Here is an 18440-nt window from a genome sequence, read left to right as displayed (position 1 = left end):
TTTTCCAGATGGCAGCTTTATTAGAGAGGTCTCCTGCCCTCTGGTGACAAAGCTAGTGCCTCCCAGGGCAACATGAGTCAGGGATTGCAGGAGTTCCCTCAGGTTTAAAGCCTGAGGTGCCATCAGCCAGTGTGGCTCTCCTCCAAACCCCTGTGGCCTCCTGAAAATGGGATGTCTTCACTTGTCAGGGGATAAAAGCATGATCTGAAGGAAGAGGTGGATAGGAAGTAAACCTGGCAGAAATATCAGGAAGGGACACGAGTGGTATGTAAGCCTCAAGACAATATTTAAATAGTTTGCCAGTGCTGAAAGCCTGCAGTGGATGAGAGAAAGATTTCTGGGAGCAGCAGAACCGTGATTATTGGAAATACTCAAAATCTGTGTGGACACAGCCCTGGCTAATGGGCTGTGGATGGCCCTGTTGGAGCAGGGGCTCAGGCCACATCTCCACAGGTCCAGAGTCACTTGAATCCCCTCCCGTCCTCTTGGGACAGTTGCAGTGACGGGTGTCAGCTCGGACAGGAGCCTCCCACGCACCCCACTCACGACCCCAACCCACACACGCGAGGGGGCTGGTGCCTCCCTGCGGACACAAAAGGACATCCCTGGGTGTTCACGTACCCAGCGGGTTTCTGCAGCCAAGAACGGTGTCCTGTAACCACCGGCTCACAGAGTCACGGAATGCTTTGGGTTGGAAGGGACTTCCAAGACCATCGGGTCCAACCTCCTACCACGAGCAGGGACACCTTCCACTATCCCAGGGTGCTCCAAGCCCCGTCCAACCTGGCCTTGGGCACTGCCAGGGATGGAGGGGCAGCCACAGCTTCTCGGGCGGGTCCCAGGGCTCGGGTGCTGCGGGAAGACCACGGCACTTCAGTAGCAGCCGGGGAACTGCCATGGCGGCGCCCGCGGCGCTCACATGACTCTGGACCATCACGTGATCACCGTGTCACGTGGCCTTGAGGAGGGGCGGGGGCGCGCGCCGCTGTCCCCACCTGCCGGCCGCGCGCGCGCGCGCGTTAGGAACCGGAAGTGGCGTCACCGGCGCGCGACCGGAAGCGGCGGGAGGAGGCGAAGGGGGCAGGAGGCGGCGGTGGTGGCGGCGCTGGAGCGGTCTCGGTGAGTTCCGGCCCCTTCCCGTGCCCATTCCCTTTCACTTTCTCATCCCCGTTCCCTTTCCTCTTCTCTTGTCCCCGTTCTCTGCCCGCTGCCCGAGCCACCCCCTCAGCCGGCGGAGCCGCCCTCGTTCTGCCCTGAGCTGCATTGCCCTCTACACGTATATGTATATATGTGGATATATAGGTCTGTGTATATATATTTATATTTATGTGTTATGTATCTGTAGGTGCAGCCATAGGGGTGAGTAGCGGGACTGGGGCTTTCAGTCCAGCCCTGTAAGGTTCTGCCTTGCAGCCCCGGGAGGAAGAAATTGCATGGAAATGCTGCGAGGGCTGGACCCCCTCTGCTCTGGAGCTAGGCTGGGAGAGCTGGGGGTGCTCACCTGGAGGAGGGAAGGCTCCAGGGGACCTCAGAGCCAGGGCCTAAAAGGGCTCCAGGAGAGCTGGAGAGGGACTGGGGACAAGGGAAGGAGTGACAGGACACAGGGAATGGCTTCCCACTGCCAGAGGGCAAGGCTGGATGGGATTTTGGGAAGGAATTCTTCCCTGTGAGGGTGGTGAGACCCTGGCACAGGGTGCCCAGAGCAGCTGTGGCTGCTCATGGATCCCTGGAAATGTCCAAAGCCAGGTTGGACACTGGGGCTTGGAGCAGCCTGGGCTAGTGGAATGTGTCCCTGCCCATGGCAGGGGGGTGGAATGAGATGAATTTTAAATCCTTTCCCACCCAAACCATTCTGTGATCTCAAAAGAGAAGGAAAAAGCACAAGCAACCCAAAAAGTGACAATTTCACACTCTGACATCATTACCTGTTGGGGGAATAAAATCCCTTTTCTGTTGCTCTCCTCTCCAGCCCAGGCACAAGAGTTCACTTTAGCGTGTTGGCCAAAAGGAGTTGTTTTATCCCAAACATTTCATACCCTGTTCATTCCTCACACCTCCCCAGGAGATTCCCTCTGCCCTTTGGTCATCTGTGGAAGCACAAGGATTCCAAAAGCCCCTCTGAGTGTTCCTGAGGGATCAAAAGCCCTGACAGCATTTTGAGATGCATGAACTGTCCCTTCCACAGGGCTGAGCCCCTGGGGTGGCTGACATCCCTCTGGGAATGTTTTTTTCCAGGTGTGTAGGGATGCTCAGCTGTGACACTTAAACAGAGGTGTTTCCATGCCTGAGCAGCTCCTCATAGGGCATTCCCAGCCTGCAGGGCCCAGCTCCAAAAGTCCCTAGCTCCTTGGAGCTGCTGGAAGTGAAAATTCTGGAGAGACCTGCCAGAGGTGGGAAGGAGTTTGGCTGTGTTGGGATGTGAAGTGGGAGGGGGAAGGAAGGCCGATTGCTCAAGGTGAAGAGAGGCAAATCCAGGGAAGGTGTCGGTGGAGTTGGAACGGATCTGGGGTGGAAACTGGAAAGATTACAAAGATTTGGGCCAGGGGTGAGGGAAATTATGGAAAAATCACTTGGAGCAGCCCATTGCCCTTGAGGGTGCGTGGAACTGTCTTGTCCCATCCCAGCCTCGCCCTGCTGTGCGTGGTCTCCTCTTTTTTGCTGGATTTGGAGCAAAGGAGGAGAGAAGCAATCTCTCTGCTGCCTGGATTCCCAAATGTGTCACAGCTCCACAGTCAATCCGTGGAGGATATTCTTAGCAGCACACGGCGCTCGCCTTCGGAGCCTTCACCGGGGCTTTGATTCCCTGACTTTGAAGTGGGGCTGTTGTTGCTGGGAGGGGTTCTGAGAGCAGTAGTGCTGGATTTCCTGGGGAGTATCACCTTTCACAGCAGAGAGAAGTTGGTTTATATAAATAACCTGGGTTTTGTTAGCAGAAGAAGTAGACAAAGACGCTCAGAAGTCGAGTCAGATGAGGAAATCGCTGGGAAGGCCTTGCCTGGATAAACCTCCTCTTGGTCAAGATGATTTTTGGAGCATGATCCAACCCCTCTTAATGGTCCAAGCTCTGTGAGGTGCTGGAGGAGGAGATGTTGGAAGAGATTTCTCTTTCCCCCAGGCAGGTGCAGTCTGAGCCTTGTCACCTGTGGCCACTTCAGGCTGGACACCACAACCAGCAGAACCAGGAATGATCATTTTATCAGACATTCCCTTGAGCTGAACAGGAGATCTTTGAAATCTAGCTCTTGGCTTGGGTTTTCCTGTCCAGCTTATGAAGAGGCTTTTCCTTTCCCTGCTCCTCAGATAGGCAGGAAGGGGCAGAGTCTCTCCTGCCTGGCACAATTTGGCTTCTCATGCTAGGATGAGACAGTTACAGCCTTGTAACAGCCTGGGGTCTGTGGGACAGAGCCTGATCTGCTCCTGGGACTGCCTCAGGATGTTTGGAGATACAGATAAAGTGCCCAGTGGGCTGTTTAGCAGCTCACAATATTTATTTATCATCCTAAAAACACAGTGGCCTCTCTTGTACCCTCCTCCTTGGATGGCTCTCCCCACAAATCCACGTTTCGGTTTGCCTTTCCTTCCCTGCAACCCCCCCCAGAGCCTCTTGGTCTCCAGCCCAGTTGGTTTTTTCACCTCTTATGCTGGGGTGGTTTTTGCTCCAGCAGCTTCTCATCCCTCTGGCTGGTGTTTGCTGCCTCCAAGCTCTGTCCATGGAGCACAGGATGTCAGATGTCCTCATCTGCTTCAGTGGAGTGGGTTGCCCAGAGAAGCAGTGGGTGTCCCAAGGCCAGGTTGAATAAGGCTTGGAGCAACCTGGGATAGTGGAAGGTGTCCCTGGATCGTGGGAGATGTGGGGATCCTTATACACCAAAAAAAAAAAAAAAAAAAAATCTAGTTTATGCTCAGCCAGAGCTGCATGTGAGCCCCCATCCTTCTGTCCTGCTCACACACCCCAAACCCACCTCTTCTGCCCCAAAGTGCCCGTTTTGCTGCTGCAAGACTGAGTTTGCCTGTGCTGATCCCACATCTTACTCCATCCCTGATCAGGATGCCATGGATACAGGCAGAGCTCCAAGGAGTGTCCATGAGGATTTATTTCCCCATGTGGGGAGCACAGAGTGTGTTGCAGTGGCAGCATCTCTGCCAGGCTTTGGCTTTCCTGATTGCCCAGCTCCATGTGGTACAAGGGATTTTAAGGAAGTGGATAACAACTGTGTGATGGATATTTGGGTGGGATAAGGATTTGAGAGAAAAATCTGACCTGGTGCATTGGTTTTTTTTGATCAGCATCTGAGTCGTGGTAAACAGGGCTGGTTTGGCAGCCCGTGCAGGCTGGCAGCACCCAGCTGGACTCCTACGGATTTCTCATCCTCACCCTCTGAGCTGGAGCTGCTTCAGGCAGGAGTTAGGAAGGCACCAGCCATTTTTAAGCCTCCTGTACCCTTAAACTCTGGGAAATGTTCTCAAATCTGAAGCTTAAAGCTCTGTTCTTCCTGGTTCTCAGCCTGGGATGTAGCATCACATAGTGATTTGTGTTATTTCTTCCCTGCTCTTCCCCCACTTCACTCTGGCCATGTTTCTTCATTCCTCCAACTTCCATCTGCGGGTTTTGGGCCAGTTTTCAGTCTCTGCACTTGTTCTGTGGAGATTTTGCTCCACATCCTGTCTCCAGGTGGAAAGGGCAGTGTGGCACCCTGGATATTTGGACAACTTCTCAGGTGGTGGTCAGTGATTCAGACCACCATGACCAAAGCAGCAGAATGCTCTGTCTGAACACATAAAGCCTCTTGAAGCTGCAGTTCTTCTGCAAAAACATATTTTCATTGTTCAGAATGAAAGAAAAGCAGCTTGGGTCTCTTAAAATGAAAAAAATGATGTTTTTTTTTTTTCTTAACTCTCCTAGTCTGTGCCAGGTTTCTTGTGTCTTCTGAGCAGCAGGTCATGCTTGACTGCCTTCTACTCCATCCCCAGGTCACCTGGGTGCTCATCCTGAGGCATCTTTGCATGAGGTGACATTCCATAGTGGCTTTGCAGGAACCCAGCTGCCCTGGCCAGGGGAGGCACCAGCAACTCCTCCCTTTGGGTAGTGTAAAGGATTGACTAGAACGTGCTGCCTGCGAGGTGGAGGCCACTCACTCTCCGTCTGCCCTTTTTTCAGTACCTGGAAGCAGCTCTGAGCCTCAATAAGTTGAGATCCATGGCTACGGTGCTAATGTGCCGAAGATTGCCCGGGCTGAGCAGGGTGACAGCGTTTTCCACCACAGCCAAGCGCAAGGCCGAGTGTGGCAGCAGCAAAGGCAAGAAGGAAAAGCCAGGAGATAAGCCAAGAGCAGCCAAGACTGGGACCGAATCCGGGGCTACAATCCAGCTGCTGAAGCCACAGGACTACAGGGTGTTGTATAATCCAGCTGCCTATGCCAAAGGCAGGGCTGGCTCCCAGCAGCATGTGGATAGGGACAGCAGCCAGGCCCTCGGTGACACCTTCACTGGCCCTGGCGCTGCGCAGGCTCTGCAGACATTCCCCACTGCCTCTTCCCAAGCTTTGCCACCCGTCAGGAATGCCCTGCCCAAGGCCAAGTCCAGCACGTTCCTGGAGCACACCATCCTGGCCACGCTGCACAAGGAGGAAGCAGAGAAGGAAAAACAGGAACTGCACAACTCCAAGGAGGACCCCCGCATGTTCCAGAAGGGGAGGCCTGAGTACAGATCTCTCAGCTGTGACAGCGCTGAGCCAGCACAGACCCTCCCTGCAGAGGAAGGGGACTCGATTTTACAGAGTGTGGCCGGGTGTGAGGGCAGCCCGGGAATTCTCACGGATTATTTCTTCAAGCTGAGCCATTTGCCAGCAGAGCGACGCATGGTGCTGGTGTCAGACCCCAGGTTCAGTGCCCTGTGTCACTGTGCTGTCACGGCCATCAGGCTGTTCAGTACCCCAGATCTCATCCAGATTTTAAAGGCTTGTGTCCCTTTGGCCGTGCCAGCCTCCCACCCCCTGCTCAACGCGTGCGAGGCCGAGTTCTGCCGGCGGGCATGGGACATGGGCCTGGAGCAGCTGCTGCTGGTGGCGGATTGCTGGCGCTGCCTGGACCGCAGCGTGCCCTCCTACCTGGGCATTCTGTTCAGCTATGCCAACCTGCACTGGCAGGACCTCACCTTGCCCCAGTTTGTGCAGCTCCTTTACATCATCGGGGAAGGCCGGAGGCCGCCCACAGACTTGGCGCAGAAGGTGGAGAGCACGATCCTGAAGCACTTGGACGCCTTCACCTTGGAGGAGCTGGGTGCTATCTGCTTGGGGCTCTTCAAGTCCCTCAGTGGGATTTCTGACCACGTCATGAGGAGGATTGCAGACAGGGTGGCCCTGCAGATGGAGGACATCAGCACCTACGCCTTGGTGAACGTGCTCAAGATGCTCCGCTACACCCGCATGGACCACCTGCCCCTCATGAGGGAGCTCGGGAAGGTGATTCCTGCTCGAATTCCTGCCACAAACATCCAGGGCATCATGCACATCACTCTCACCTATTCATCCCTGCACTTCTTTGACGAGGATGTTTTGGCTGCTGTAGCTACCTCATTGCCTTCCAAGGTGTCTTACTGCCGGAGCAAGGATGCTGCCAAATTCCTGTGGTCGTTTGGTTGCCTGGACTATGAACCTCCGAACGAGGAGGAGTTTTATTCCAGCCTGATAAAGCAACTGCATACAAAACTCCATGAGTTTAGCAAGTTTCCAGAGCATCTCCTGACTGCTCTGCTTGGCCTGGCATTTGTCAAACGATTCCCAGAGGAGCTGATAGACTTTGCTTTGAGGGAGGAGTTTGTCCGGAAAACCAGAGGTAGCAAATATGAGCTCAACAAGGATCTGTTCACTCTTGGTAAGAGCGTTGAAATCGAGTGCCCGACCTACCGAGGCAGCCGCCTCCCACCTCAGCTTTGCCAGGAGTTCACTGAGATGGTTTCAAGCTTTGCAGAGCGGGAAATCTACATCAGGCCTGAAATTGTAGAAGCCACATCCCTCCTCGAGAGCATGCTGGGAGGCCCTGAGTATGTGAAGAACCACATGATCCTGCCCCACACCAGGTCCAGCGACCTGGAGGTGCGTTTGGCCGCGGATGGACATCCCATCCCTTTCAACTTCAAGGATCCTGTGACAGCCAAGAAGCTGAAAGGCGTGGGAGTTAGTCTGACAGATGATTTAATGTCTCAGCTCATACAGGGGCGAGCTCATAACCAGAGTCCAACGGAAGTGGGGAATGAAGCCAGGATTCCCGGACAGGAGCGAGGGGACGCTGCAGGAACGCCATGCCTGGGTGGAGCCCTTCCTGCAGGTGCCACATCACAGGTTGGGCCTAAACCAGGGCAGTGGCAGCCTTGGGAAGTAAGGCTGGCACTGCAGGTGTCCAACAGGAACCACTTCTGCTATGGCTCCAGGCGGCTGCTGGGGCTGCACTGCCTGAAGCGGCGGCAGCTGCGGCTGCTGGGCTACGTGGTGGTGGAGATTCCCTTCTGGGAATGGTTCCCTCTGCTCAAGCGCACACGCTCCGAGAAGCTCAGCTACCTCCACTACAAAGTGTTCTGCCCAGCACTGCTCCCCAAGGCTGGCTAGTAGGGGCAAGGGCTTGCCCAGAGCTTCCCCAGTGCATCTCCCAGTGGCTGGGTACTGGGTGGAATGGTCTCTGGGGGTTTGGCTCAGTTTTTGGCAGCTGCTCTGTGTGACCGTTCCTGCTCTGGTGACATCTGTACTTCCCATGCTCTTCCTTTTGTACATGGATCCTCAGATGCTTCCACCACAAATAAAACCTTCTAATGATTCATTTTTCTCTGTGATTGCTTCTTTCTCTGTCCTAAACAGAGGATTAGGTGGAACAGGTTGGATTTGGTGCCTCTGTGAGAGCAGGAACAGAGGATATTTAGTCATGAGGCTGAGCTGGGTTCCAGGAACACACCCAGTGGTGTCCTCATGTTTCCGTCCCCATGGGGCTAGAGCTGAGAGCACAGCCTGGGTTTCTCCTTTAGGATGGAATGTGAATACTGAGTGGCACTGAGGGTTGGGGTACTCTGACCTCCGGACATTCATTTCATGCTCCAAGGACTTTATGTGGTGTCCACGATGCATGTTCCTTATGGCAGCAGCTCTGTAGTCCCACAGAAGACACCAGAAAAAGTTGTGGTGACAAACTCCAGACAGTCTGGTTAAAAATTCCTTGTCCAAAAGTACTGAGAATTTTTTTCTCGTCTGTGTTTTGCTGCCTCAGTCCAAAGATCTTTGTTCACCTTAGGGAAGGCACACACGGAAGAGAGAGGAAAAGAACCCCAGCCATGGGTAAAAGCGACTCAGTGACTCAGCTTTTGTAGCAGAGTCTTTCAGCAAAAGGGAGTGCAGTGACTTGGAAATGCAGAATAATCCGTTTTCTTAGTGAGATATTGAGACTGGAAAAATTAACCTGAGTTCTTTCTGTCAGGGTCACAAATAAGTAGGGGAAGATCCTATAAAATACCCATAACAGAGCTCCTCATGTTGCAGGAGAAGTCTTCAGCCCAGGAAAGAGTGGAGAGATAGAATGGGGGAGTATATTGAGCTTTCCCAAGGAAGGGAGCAAGGAGAGTTGGTTTGCCACTCTTCACAACACCAGTGCTGAGGACCAAGTGAATTTACCGCTTGGTAAATTCATTTTGGTTCAAAATGAGCCAGAAAGAGCAGTTTTGAGGCACAGCCTGTAGTTGTGCTGTCAGTCTCCTACAGGAAATGAGTGCCAAAAGTCAGACCAGTTTAAACAGTTCCTCACTGGCAGCCCAGCTCTTGAAACCTCTCAGACTCAGAAAGCCAGGAAAGTTGTGTTGGAGCAGAGTTGGTGCGTGCTTGTCCCGCTCCTTCATGAGCAGGAATTGCTCCTCATGGCTGTCAAACCAAATTTTAGGGTAGAAATGCTGCCCACCTGGCTGTTCCTCTTACAAGGCTCACACCTGCTTCATTCAAGGCATTGTAACCAAACTCTGCTCTCTGCAGGTGTGAATTCTGTGTTGGGTTGGGTTTTATCCGTGGGATTTGTGCCTTGAATTCTACCTTTCTCCTTGCAGATGCAGCACAGGGAGCTCATTAACTCTGCCTTTCCAACGTGCCCCCAGAAGGCAAATTTCATTTGGGCTGAACCAACAGATCAGTGGAAAATCATTAGAGCTGCTTGTTCTTGGAGGCAGCGAGTCCTTGATTTGCAAGGTTGTCCAGGGTGGTGACATTTTAAAGCTGGGGTTAACATGAGGTTAAAGCTCTCACCTCGCAGATAATTTCATTCTTAAAACGTTTCTGAGAGAGCCAATTCCAGTCACTTTTTTTTCGATGGGAAAGAAGGTGTGTTCACTTGAGTTTCTTTAATGAATGCTAGCAGAAGAATTTGGTGTTCACATGTCAGACATCTCCCTCAGAGCTATTCCGTGCCCTCTGCTCCCTTGGAATTATTTAACACCAATTATTAATATTTGTGCTTAATCTTGACTCACTGTGACAGCCTCCTGTGCTGTGCTGGTGCTTTTCTACACCTACAAAACGCCTGCATCTTTGATAAACCTTCAGATCTAATTGCTGGTCTGTTCATAGGTGGTTTTAGTTAAAATAGGCATTTTCTCTTTGATTTTTCTCCACAGGTTCACTAATTAATATTAATGTGATTTTTTTTTTCTCTCAATCTCATCTCTCCACCACATTCATTTGAGTTTATATTGGCTTCACCTCCTGGACTCAGATCTGAGCTGCATTTTAGGAATTCCCAAGCTTGTAACTCACCTAAAACACAAGATCCTTTCACTGCTTGTGGATATTCACTTCTTTTATTTTTAATTTTTATTTTCCAAGCTGACTCTGATGCTCAGCAAGTGACCTCTCTCCAGCTGCCAAGATGGTAATAAACATCTGTCTCCCACAGTTCAAGCCAAGAATTCACTGCAACAAGGTAAAATGTTGATGAGGGGGTTTTGGGGAGTGGGAGGGATTAGGTGGAATTATCCTGGGGGGAAGCTTGTTCACTGCTGCTGTGGGATAATCAGCATCACTGCTCTGACGTGGCACACACTAAATATTGCAGGGAAAAGCCCTAATTTTGCAGGATCTCATAACCAGACAGCATTATGTACTTCCAGGTATAAGTTCTTTGGCTTGAGGTCCCTTTTCCATTGCAATATTCCAGCCTTCCCTCTGCCCCTTGGAACACATAGCTCTTGATAATATTTGCTGAAGTTACTTTCCAAATATTTCTGGTTTCACTCAGCATATCAGAATCTCTTTAAAAAACTCAGTTTTCATTCAAATCTATTTTTTAATTCTAAGTTTCCACCCCAAAATCCAGGACAGCCTTGGCTTTGTAAAAGACTATGCTGCAAAAGCAGCAGTGCTGGAATTTTCTATGGAGAGACCCAGCCATGCCACAGTGGTTTGGTGTGATTGTCGTGATCAATACCATATTAAACAGGTGGAATAAATAGATTTTCCTCTTTTTTGTTTGTCCATTCAGCAAGGGCTGCAGATTTCTCATGGCCTGGGGCTTCCAGGAAAGTGAATGGGTTGAATCAGTTTGCCCAGGAGTAGAGCAGATGGTGGGTTTGGATGTTCCAAACCAACCCCAGCCTGGTTTGATGAATCTCCCTCAGGCTGGGATGGGGTGGCTCCCAGAGGCTGATTCACATCCAGAGTTCCTCTGGGATCCTGTAACTGTGCATTGCCACATGGATAAGTAGGCACAAAGAAAATCAGGAAACTCCTACCTGAAAAGGGAGACTGAAAGAGGAGACTCCCATCTCCCCCACACTCATCCTCTGCTCCCAGCCACCCTCTCCTCCTTGATTTATTTCACTGAGCCAGCCAAAACCACGAATTATCCCAATTTTCCACTCTTCCAGCAGTTAAATCAGGTCTGCACATGGTGACAGAGGGTGCAGGAAGAGGGGATGGGAGCACGTGGCTGGAGGAGGGTGGAAATGGGTCTGCATTTACAGCAGGGATCTCCTGCCTGGCCTGAGCTGCACATAAACCTCAGCCTTGGCTCCTGGCTGACATCATCCTGAGAATCCCTGGAAAGGCTGGTGGAATTGGCTTTGCCTGTATTTCCTTGCTCCCAACTGACTCCAGTTCTGTGCTGGCACGCAGATCTCTGCCGATGGCTACGAGGTGGAGAACCTGATCTCTGAGGACCTGGCCAGGAGGAACCGCGGCTTCCGCAGCGAGTACTTCATCAAACCCCCGGTGCACGTCACCATCTCCTTCCCCTTCAACATCGAGATCTGCAGGATCAACATCGACATCTCCTCTGGGGGCTACCAGACCTTCTCCGGGTTGGAAATTTACACCTCTACCTCATGCAACAAAACCTCTTGGCAGAGCCCTGAGGGGCAGTGCTCAGGTCTGGCCGGGCAGCCTGTGTCGGACAAGGACACCTTCACCCTGGTGGGCAAAGCTGTCTTAAAAAATCAGAGCAAAGTGACTTTTGGCCACAGAGGCTTTAAGCCGAGGCCTCCCTTCCATCAGATGGAAAATGTCTTCTCCTACCCCGGCTCGGTGTCCCAAGATCTCTGGAACAAAGGACCGGCCTCACTCAGCAATGTGTCCCACCTTAAAATCTGCATCACCCACGTGGCCGGGGGCGGCCTGCCCAGCATCAAGAGGCTGGAGGTGTGGGGACAACCTGCCAAGTCCTGCCCACAGGAGGTGATCGAGGGCGTCTTCCAGGTGGCCTCCCAGTTCATGGCCCAGGACATCGGCAGCGTCAAGCCGGAGCCCTGGACGCCGATGGAGAGCGACTGTGTCCCCTTCAGTGCCAACGAGCAGCAGACCCTGCACAAGCTGGTGGATGTCGTCCAAGACATCCCTGAAGAATTCCTGGACCCCATCACTCTGGAGATCATGACTTTACCCATGCTCCTGCCCTCTGGGAAAGTGATTGACCAGACCACCCTGGAGAAATGCAACCGGAGCGAGGCGTCTTGGGGCCGTGTTCCCAGTGATCCCTTCACGGGGGTGGCCTTCAGCCAGCACTCACAGCCCCTACCTCACCCCACCCTCAAGGCCAGAATAGACCACTTCCTGCTGCAGCACAGCATCCCTGGCACCAACCTGCTGGGGAGGGCTCATGCCTCAGAGAGCCTGGTGCCCTCCTCCATCACCATGTCTTCTCTGAAAAGGAAAATGGACTGCATGGATCAGGGCTCCCTGCAGCCGCCCTATTTTTCTGCTACAAACTTACTTGTCACAGCTACCTCAGAGAACAGTGCTAAAAAAAATGAAAACTGACAGTGACTCCCACTTGATCCAGATGGACTGTTCCACAGGTATTGTGGCTCCCCCAAGTCACCTCTGTTCCTTGAATGTTGGGACAGCCCCAGGCTGGGGTTTCAAATCAGAACAAATCCAGTACAAGTTCTCATCACACCTCTAGAAAGCTTCCAGGCTGTTGATAGGTGTGGTGGAGCTGGGTCATTTCATCCACCTCCTGTGCTCCCTGTTCAGTGTTTCACAGCCCTTGTTTGCTCGGGTCACCCTGTTCCCCTTTAAGTTTGGATTTCCTTTCTTTTCCTCCCACGTGGAGACAATATTTTTCTCACCTCCCTGGCTGGAAGTTTCTTTATCCAGGGGGATTTATTGTGTCCTGCAAAAATAGGAAAAGAAATGTCTAGTGGTGCAGTGATGATGTCACAGGGAGTCCTGGCTCATCACGAGGAAGGGAGGCGAGAAGGAAAGCAGGAATAGGACACAGAACAAACCACAGCAAGGGAATTGCAGGAAGGAGGGACAGCTCAGCCTGGGAGAGCCTTGCACAGAATTTGCAGGTGGTTAAAGCAGAAAACCTGGGAGAGGCTAAATTAGACAAGGAATGTGACTTGTGGCTGCAGGGGAAGAGAATGGATGCTGGTTTCCCTTCATCGATCCTTTTCCCAGTGATGTAGTAACAACAGTGCTGGGAATGCAAAATGTGCTGCAGATCTGGAGAAAAGGAAGCTCAGGTGAGAGTTCTTGAGACCTTGTTGTTCTCAACAACTCCCTGAAAGGAGGGCGGAGCCAGGTGGGGGTCAGGCTCTTCTGCCAGGGAACAGGGACAGGAGGGAACAAGGGGTGCACCAGGGGAGGGTTAGATTGGATATTGGGAACAATTCCTTCACAGAAAGGGTTGTCCAGCCCTGGCACAGCTGCCCAGGGCAGTGGTGGAGTTCCCATCCCTGGAGGGATTTAAAAGCCATGTGGATGTGGCACCTGAGGACAAAGGGTGTAAATCCAGGTGTGTGGGTATTTCATGGTCGGCTCTCTAGGCAGGTAAGCCCAGTTTCCTGGTCTGCTCAAACCCAGTGCTCTGTGACGTGTCAAATGGTGACCCAGAGCTGCTGGGACCTGTCACTGCCTTCACCCTTCTCCCAGTCTGCCCAAAAACGTTTTGAGGACAAAGCTCAGGTGGCTGTTGGATTTGAAACAAATTCTTCATCTGAAAGTAATTGATGTCAGGTGGTGCCAGGAAGAGTAGGGAGAAGTCAGACTGCACATTTCTGCTCTGATCCCTCAGCCTAGAGATTTTAGGAGGAATCTTTGGTTATTTTGGCTGTGGAGGTGTGTGACAGCTCCCACTAGGATGTGCCCCAGCCCCACAGGAGCAGAAACTGCTGTGTCCATACATAAATAAAAGCAGAGTGCTTAGCCCACGGAGCTTGTGCTTCACTGGATCGTCAGCCTTGTTTGGTGGAGCAAATGTGCAGCACCAATTGCGAGCACTTCCTCTGGGAGATGGATTTAACAGAATTAGTGATGCAGACAACATTCTCTTAATGCTTCATCTTAATTATCGCCGTCGGTGCTGCACAGGGCAGCCCTGCAGGGAGGGTCCAGCCCTGGCCCTGTGCCTCAGAACTGGGACAGAGAGGGAAAAACAAGTCCCACAGATTTTATTAATGGTTTAAATGTTCTCCGTGAGCCGCATGGAGCAAGGCTGGGAGCACTGGGCTGGGATCCTCAGGAGCCAGCTGAGGGAGTGTCTGGGATTTCAGGGGAAAACAAATTCCTGGGTTATTTGGAGTTTTGCCCTCTTTCAGTCCTGCAGACTTCTACAACTCCATGAAAGGAGGGTGCAGCCAGGTGGGGGTCAGGCTCTGTTCCCAGGGAACAAGAGGAAATGGTCTCAGGGTGTGCCAAGAGAGAGGTTTAGGGTGGATATTAGGGAAAATTCCTTCATGGTCCTTCAGGGTCCTCCAGCCCTGCCACAGGCTGCCCATCCCTGAAGGTATTTAAAAGCCATGTGGGTGTGGCACTTTGGGACATAATTTACTGGTGGCCTTGGCAGTGCTGGGTTTAGGGTTGGACTTGATGATCTTGGAAGACTTTTCCAACCTAAGTGAATCTGATCCTGTATAAGTTGGCACTAGGATATCACATGACTGTCTGGTGGTAATCCATAGGGCATTCCGCCTCTAGAATCCAAAGGAGACAAGGCACTCCACTCCAAATGCCAGCTCTTGGTAGGGAAAAGACACCTCTCAATGAAACAAACAGCAGGGCTCCTAAAATTCCTCCAGAGCCAAAGCAGTGTTTGCATCACAGATTCTTTTTCCCAGAATCTGCTTCTTCATCTTTTTCCTGTTTTTGCAGACCTGGTCTCTGTTTCCCTTTGCAGACCTGGTTTATCTGTTTCCCTTTGCAGACCTGATTTATCTGTTTCCCTTTGCAGACCTGGTCTCTGATTTTCCCTTTGCAGACCTGGTCTCTGTTTCCCTTTGCAGACCTGGTGTCCCACGAGCAGAAGCTGTCGGAGAGCTTGGACACTGCCCTCACCTCGGCCCTCAGCTCCATGCCCTCCTTCACAGCCAAGCTGATGAAGAGCCAGCAGCAGGGTCCAGGAGAGGGGAGCTGCAGCAGTTCCTGGAGCGTGGGCACTGTCCTTGGTGAGCAACAGGCACCTCTGGATCACCTTTGGGAGCTGGGGCTGGGTTAAGAGGGAGCATTGTTCAGAGCCCAGAGTATTATATATTCCATATAAAAATACGACATTGTCTTCCAGCAAGCTTTACTTCACAATCCTTGCCTCTGTCTCAGCAGTTTTGTTAATTTATTCTCCCACTGAGGCAGGTTAGGCCTTGCTGACCCCCACAAGGTGTGGGATGCTGTCTGTGCTGCCCAAGGATGATCTGGGATGTGTTGTGCTTGGACACACTGCTCAGCCTGCTCCAGCTTAGTTCAGACTGTTCTCAGAGCTCTGCAATTTGGGCTGAATGGTTCAGTGTTGCCTGTGAGCTGCGTGGAGCAAGTTGGGGAGCTGCCACGTGGGTGGAGAATGAGTCTAGTGTGGAGATGCTGCAAGAGAGGTGTAAATCCAGCAAATTCCAATGCTTAAAAGGGCCTTGGCAAAAAAGGCGGAGAGTCACTTTTTGTACAGACAGGTAGTGGCTGGGCAAGGGGGAATGTTTGTAAACTTGAAGAGTAGGGTGAGATTGGATATTGGGAACAAATCCTTCCCTGTGAGGATGGGGAGGCCTGGCACAGGGTGCCCAGAGAAGCTGTGGCTGCCACTGGCTCCCTGGAAGTGTCCAAGGCCAGGCTGGATAGGGCTTGGAGCAACCTGGGATAGTAGGAGGTGACCCTGCCCATGGCAGGGGGTGGAATGGGATGGGCGTTATGATCCCTTCCAACCCAAATCATTCCATGATTCTATGAAATACCGTGTGACATCCAGCCCTTAGCAGGAAGAGGTCACAGCAGCAACATCTCAGGCCAGCCAGCCATGAGTGGGCCCAGAATCCCAGCAGGACTGAGTGTATGTAATCCAGGCTACCAAGCCCTCACTGTTTGCCTCCCACCTGCTGCTCAGCCACTCATCCAGCTGTGTATGCATTCCCAAAATTATTCCTTTGGAGTGCAGAGGTGATGGCACGGGGAGTCCTGGCTCATCACGAGGAGAGAGGTGAGAAAAGGAAAGCAGGAATGGAACACAGAACAAAACACAGTAAGGGAATTGCAGGGAGGAGGGACAGCTCAGCCTTAGGGAGAGACCTGCACAGAATTTGCAGGTGGTTAAAGCAGAAAGCCTGGTAGAGGCTAAATTATTTCTTGCAAGAGAAAAAATTCCAAAAATTATTTCTTGGAAGCATTGAACCTTCAGATGTCCCTCCACATGTCGTGGCTTCTCTTCCCCTGGCTGAGGCTCTGCCTGCTCATGGCTGAGAAGGGGCTTCAGAGGGGCCAGGTGACCCTGGGAAGGGCTTTGTCTCTCTGTCTGTCCATCTGTCTGTGCCTGTTTTTCTCTTTCTCCCCCTCCCCAGACAGCTTTTGCTGTTTCACAGTGACGTTCAGCTCTTAAGCTTTTTCCTGTCCCCTCTAAAATTGCTGCTGTTTGAGAGCTGAGTGGCCCTGGATGGGTCGTGTGTGACAGGAATGCAAAGTGACACCTCAACTGTTCCACCTGGGAATCGCCGCTTTTAATCCAGTCGGAAGAGCAGGAGGGGGAGGATGATTTAGTCTCAGTAGAAGTGAAAAGCCCTTTTTTACAGTCATCTGTCCTCAATTAAAAGCCTGAAAGGTGCAAGTGCTGATGTGATCCATCCCTTTCTGAGCACGCCCTGCCCTAGGAGCTGGACAGTTCCCTTTCCTTGTGGTAATGACAGGAAAGTGGCACAGTCCTGAGTCACAGCTGTGCCGGGAGTCTGCAGGACCTGGGGCCCTCAGCTTTGGGCAGCACTGGCACAGAAGGGGTAGGTCACATTCCCTGCCTAACCCACTTCTCCTCTCCCTTTGTTTTATACTCTCAAGCTGTGCCAGGGGAGGTTTAGGCTGGACATGAGGAGGCATTTCTTCACAGAATGGGTGATGCGTTTTATATTCTTTTTGCCAGAGTCAGGATTAAATGTGCGAGGTGGTATTTCTTGTTTGGACTCAAATTATAGATAATTCTTATCTATATCACAGTCTCACAAACAGTGAATTCTACAGAACTTCAAGCTAACAAACTAAAAATGGCCTCATGTCTCTCTCTCTCTCTCCAAGGCCTTTTAAGAATAAACTGTCCAATTAAGAAATGACACCTAAATTTTTTTCTACTTCTAACCCAATAACCAATCACCCATGGCCCACAATGTTGACTCCCACAATGTGGACTCTTCTATCCAGTTACAAAATACTACCCAGACTCATGAAGAAGAAGGTGAAAAAGAAGGACTTACCCTGCACCCTAAATCCTGTATTTGCTTTATATATATATTACTATATTCTAAAACTCTTTAAGTTTTCCACCATGTGATATCACACACTTCTATTCAAACCACACACCCATAATCCCAATGCTGTCATTCAAATTTGGTAGCCTTCTCCATGGCCTCAGGTCAAATGCAGTGTTTTCTTGGGGGTCAGTGTCTATCAGCACAGAAAGTCTAAAATTCTCAGTGACCAGGGTTCCAACAAAAGGATGATCAGACATTGTTTGGGGCTGCCCAGGGAGGTGGTGGAATCACCAGGAGCGACTGGACATGGTGGTGTTGGGTCACAGGCCAGACTCGATGATCTCTGGAGCTTTTTCCAACCTGCTGATTCTGTGATTGTGGATTTGCAGAGCACGGCAGGAGCAGCCAGACCCAGGGATGTGCATCCTGTGGCAAATCCTTCTCCTGCTACTTCAAGGCGGAGCCCGTGTACCAGCTCCCCTGCGGGCACCTCGTGTGCCGGCCCTGCCTGGCCGAGGGCCAGAAGGCTCCGGCGTCTCCCATCCACTGCGGGAGCTGCAAGAGGGCGGCGGCCACGCACGATGTCAGGAGAGTTCACTTCTGACCCCCGGGGCCGCCAGGAGAACGAGAAAGAGCTGCTGTTGTGCCCCGTGTCCACACGGAGCCGCCAGAGGAGCCGCCGGGAGAGCGGGAGAGTGGAGAGGACTCGGTCTTGTGCTTACAGAGCAGTGGGGGGTGGGGGGGTTAGAGCGCGGCGCCAGAGCCTAAGGATGACAAAAAGCCATAGCTTCTTTATCAAGGAATATGTATTTATCCAGGACTGGTCTCCAGCACTGCCCCCGAGGCTCAGAGGTTTAGCACAGGTGCCTTTTGGACCAGCTCAGCTTCCCCCTGCAAGTTTCACACCACGTTTGACCAGCAGCCACCCGGTTGTGGAGCAGGTAAAGTCCTTGTGAGTGACAACAACACACAAAGCCCCTCTGAGTTCCTCCCCTTCCCCACCTCACCCTCCCCTCCCTGCTGGGAGCGTCTCTCATCCTGGGATCAACAGTGAGAGGCCATGTGAGGTGTGAGGAGCTGGCAGTGATCTCACCCTGCTCATCCAGACTCTTGTAGAAAAGCCATCCCATCCCACCCTCTCGGTTTATGTCGTGTGACCAGCCCAGCCCTGGCTGGCTGATAGACATTTAAGCCTTAATAAAATGTTTAAAGTCAAGTTCTCTCTCTCTGGCTCTTCACTGGTCTCATCCTGGCGCTTAGTGATGTGG

The 18440-nt window shown here is 51.9% G+C and overlaps 2 protein-coding genes and 1 long non-coding RNA gene across 3 annotated transcripts; 2 read left to right on the top strand and 1 right to left on the bottom strand.

Annotated features, from left to right (window-relative positions):
- Positions 1–938, bottom strand: LOC136360306 (uncharacterized). Its single transcript, XR_010743445.1, has 2 exons — positions 622–938; positions 1–233 (listed from the first exon to the last, which is right to left on the bottom strand). It is a non-coding gene; the product is annotated as an uncharacterized lncRNA (long non-coding RNA).
- Positions 939–1049: 111 nt separating this feature from the next.
- On the top strand, positions 1050–17894 carry UBOX5 (U-box domain containing 5). Its single transcript, XM_066317458.1, is given in 6 exon segments — positions 1050–1119; positions 9848–9944; positions 11135–12256; positions 12258–12312; positions 14743–14904; positions 17562–17894. Coding segments are annotated over 5 exon segments (1608 nt in total). The 5' UTR covers positions 1050–1119; positions 9848–9890; the 3' UTR covers positions 17777–17894.
- FASTKD5 (FAST kinase domains 5) lies at positions 1056–7811 on the top strand. The gene is made up of 2 exons (XM_066317457.1): positions 1056–1119; positions 5159–7811. Exon 2 carries the CDS (start codon positions 5198–5200, stop codon positions 7601–7603), a length of 2406 nt encoding a protein of 801 aa, XP_066173554.1. The 5' UTR covers positions 1056–1119; positions 5159–5197; the 3' UTR covers positions 7604–7811.
- Positions 17895–18440: the final 546 nt, after the last annotated feature.

Source organism: Sylvia atricapilla, chromosome 4, assembly GCF_009819655.1.
Source record: "Sylvia atricapilla isolate bSylAtr1 chromosome 4, bSylAtr1.pri, whole genome shotgun sequence".
NCBI lineage: Eukaryota > Metazoa > Chordata > Aves > Passeriformes > Sylviidae > Sylvia > Sylvia atricapilla.
Note: the sequence above shows the minus strand (reverse complement) of the source record. Positions and strands in the feature narration are given on the sequence as shown.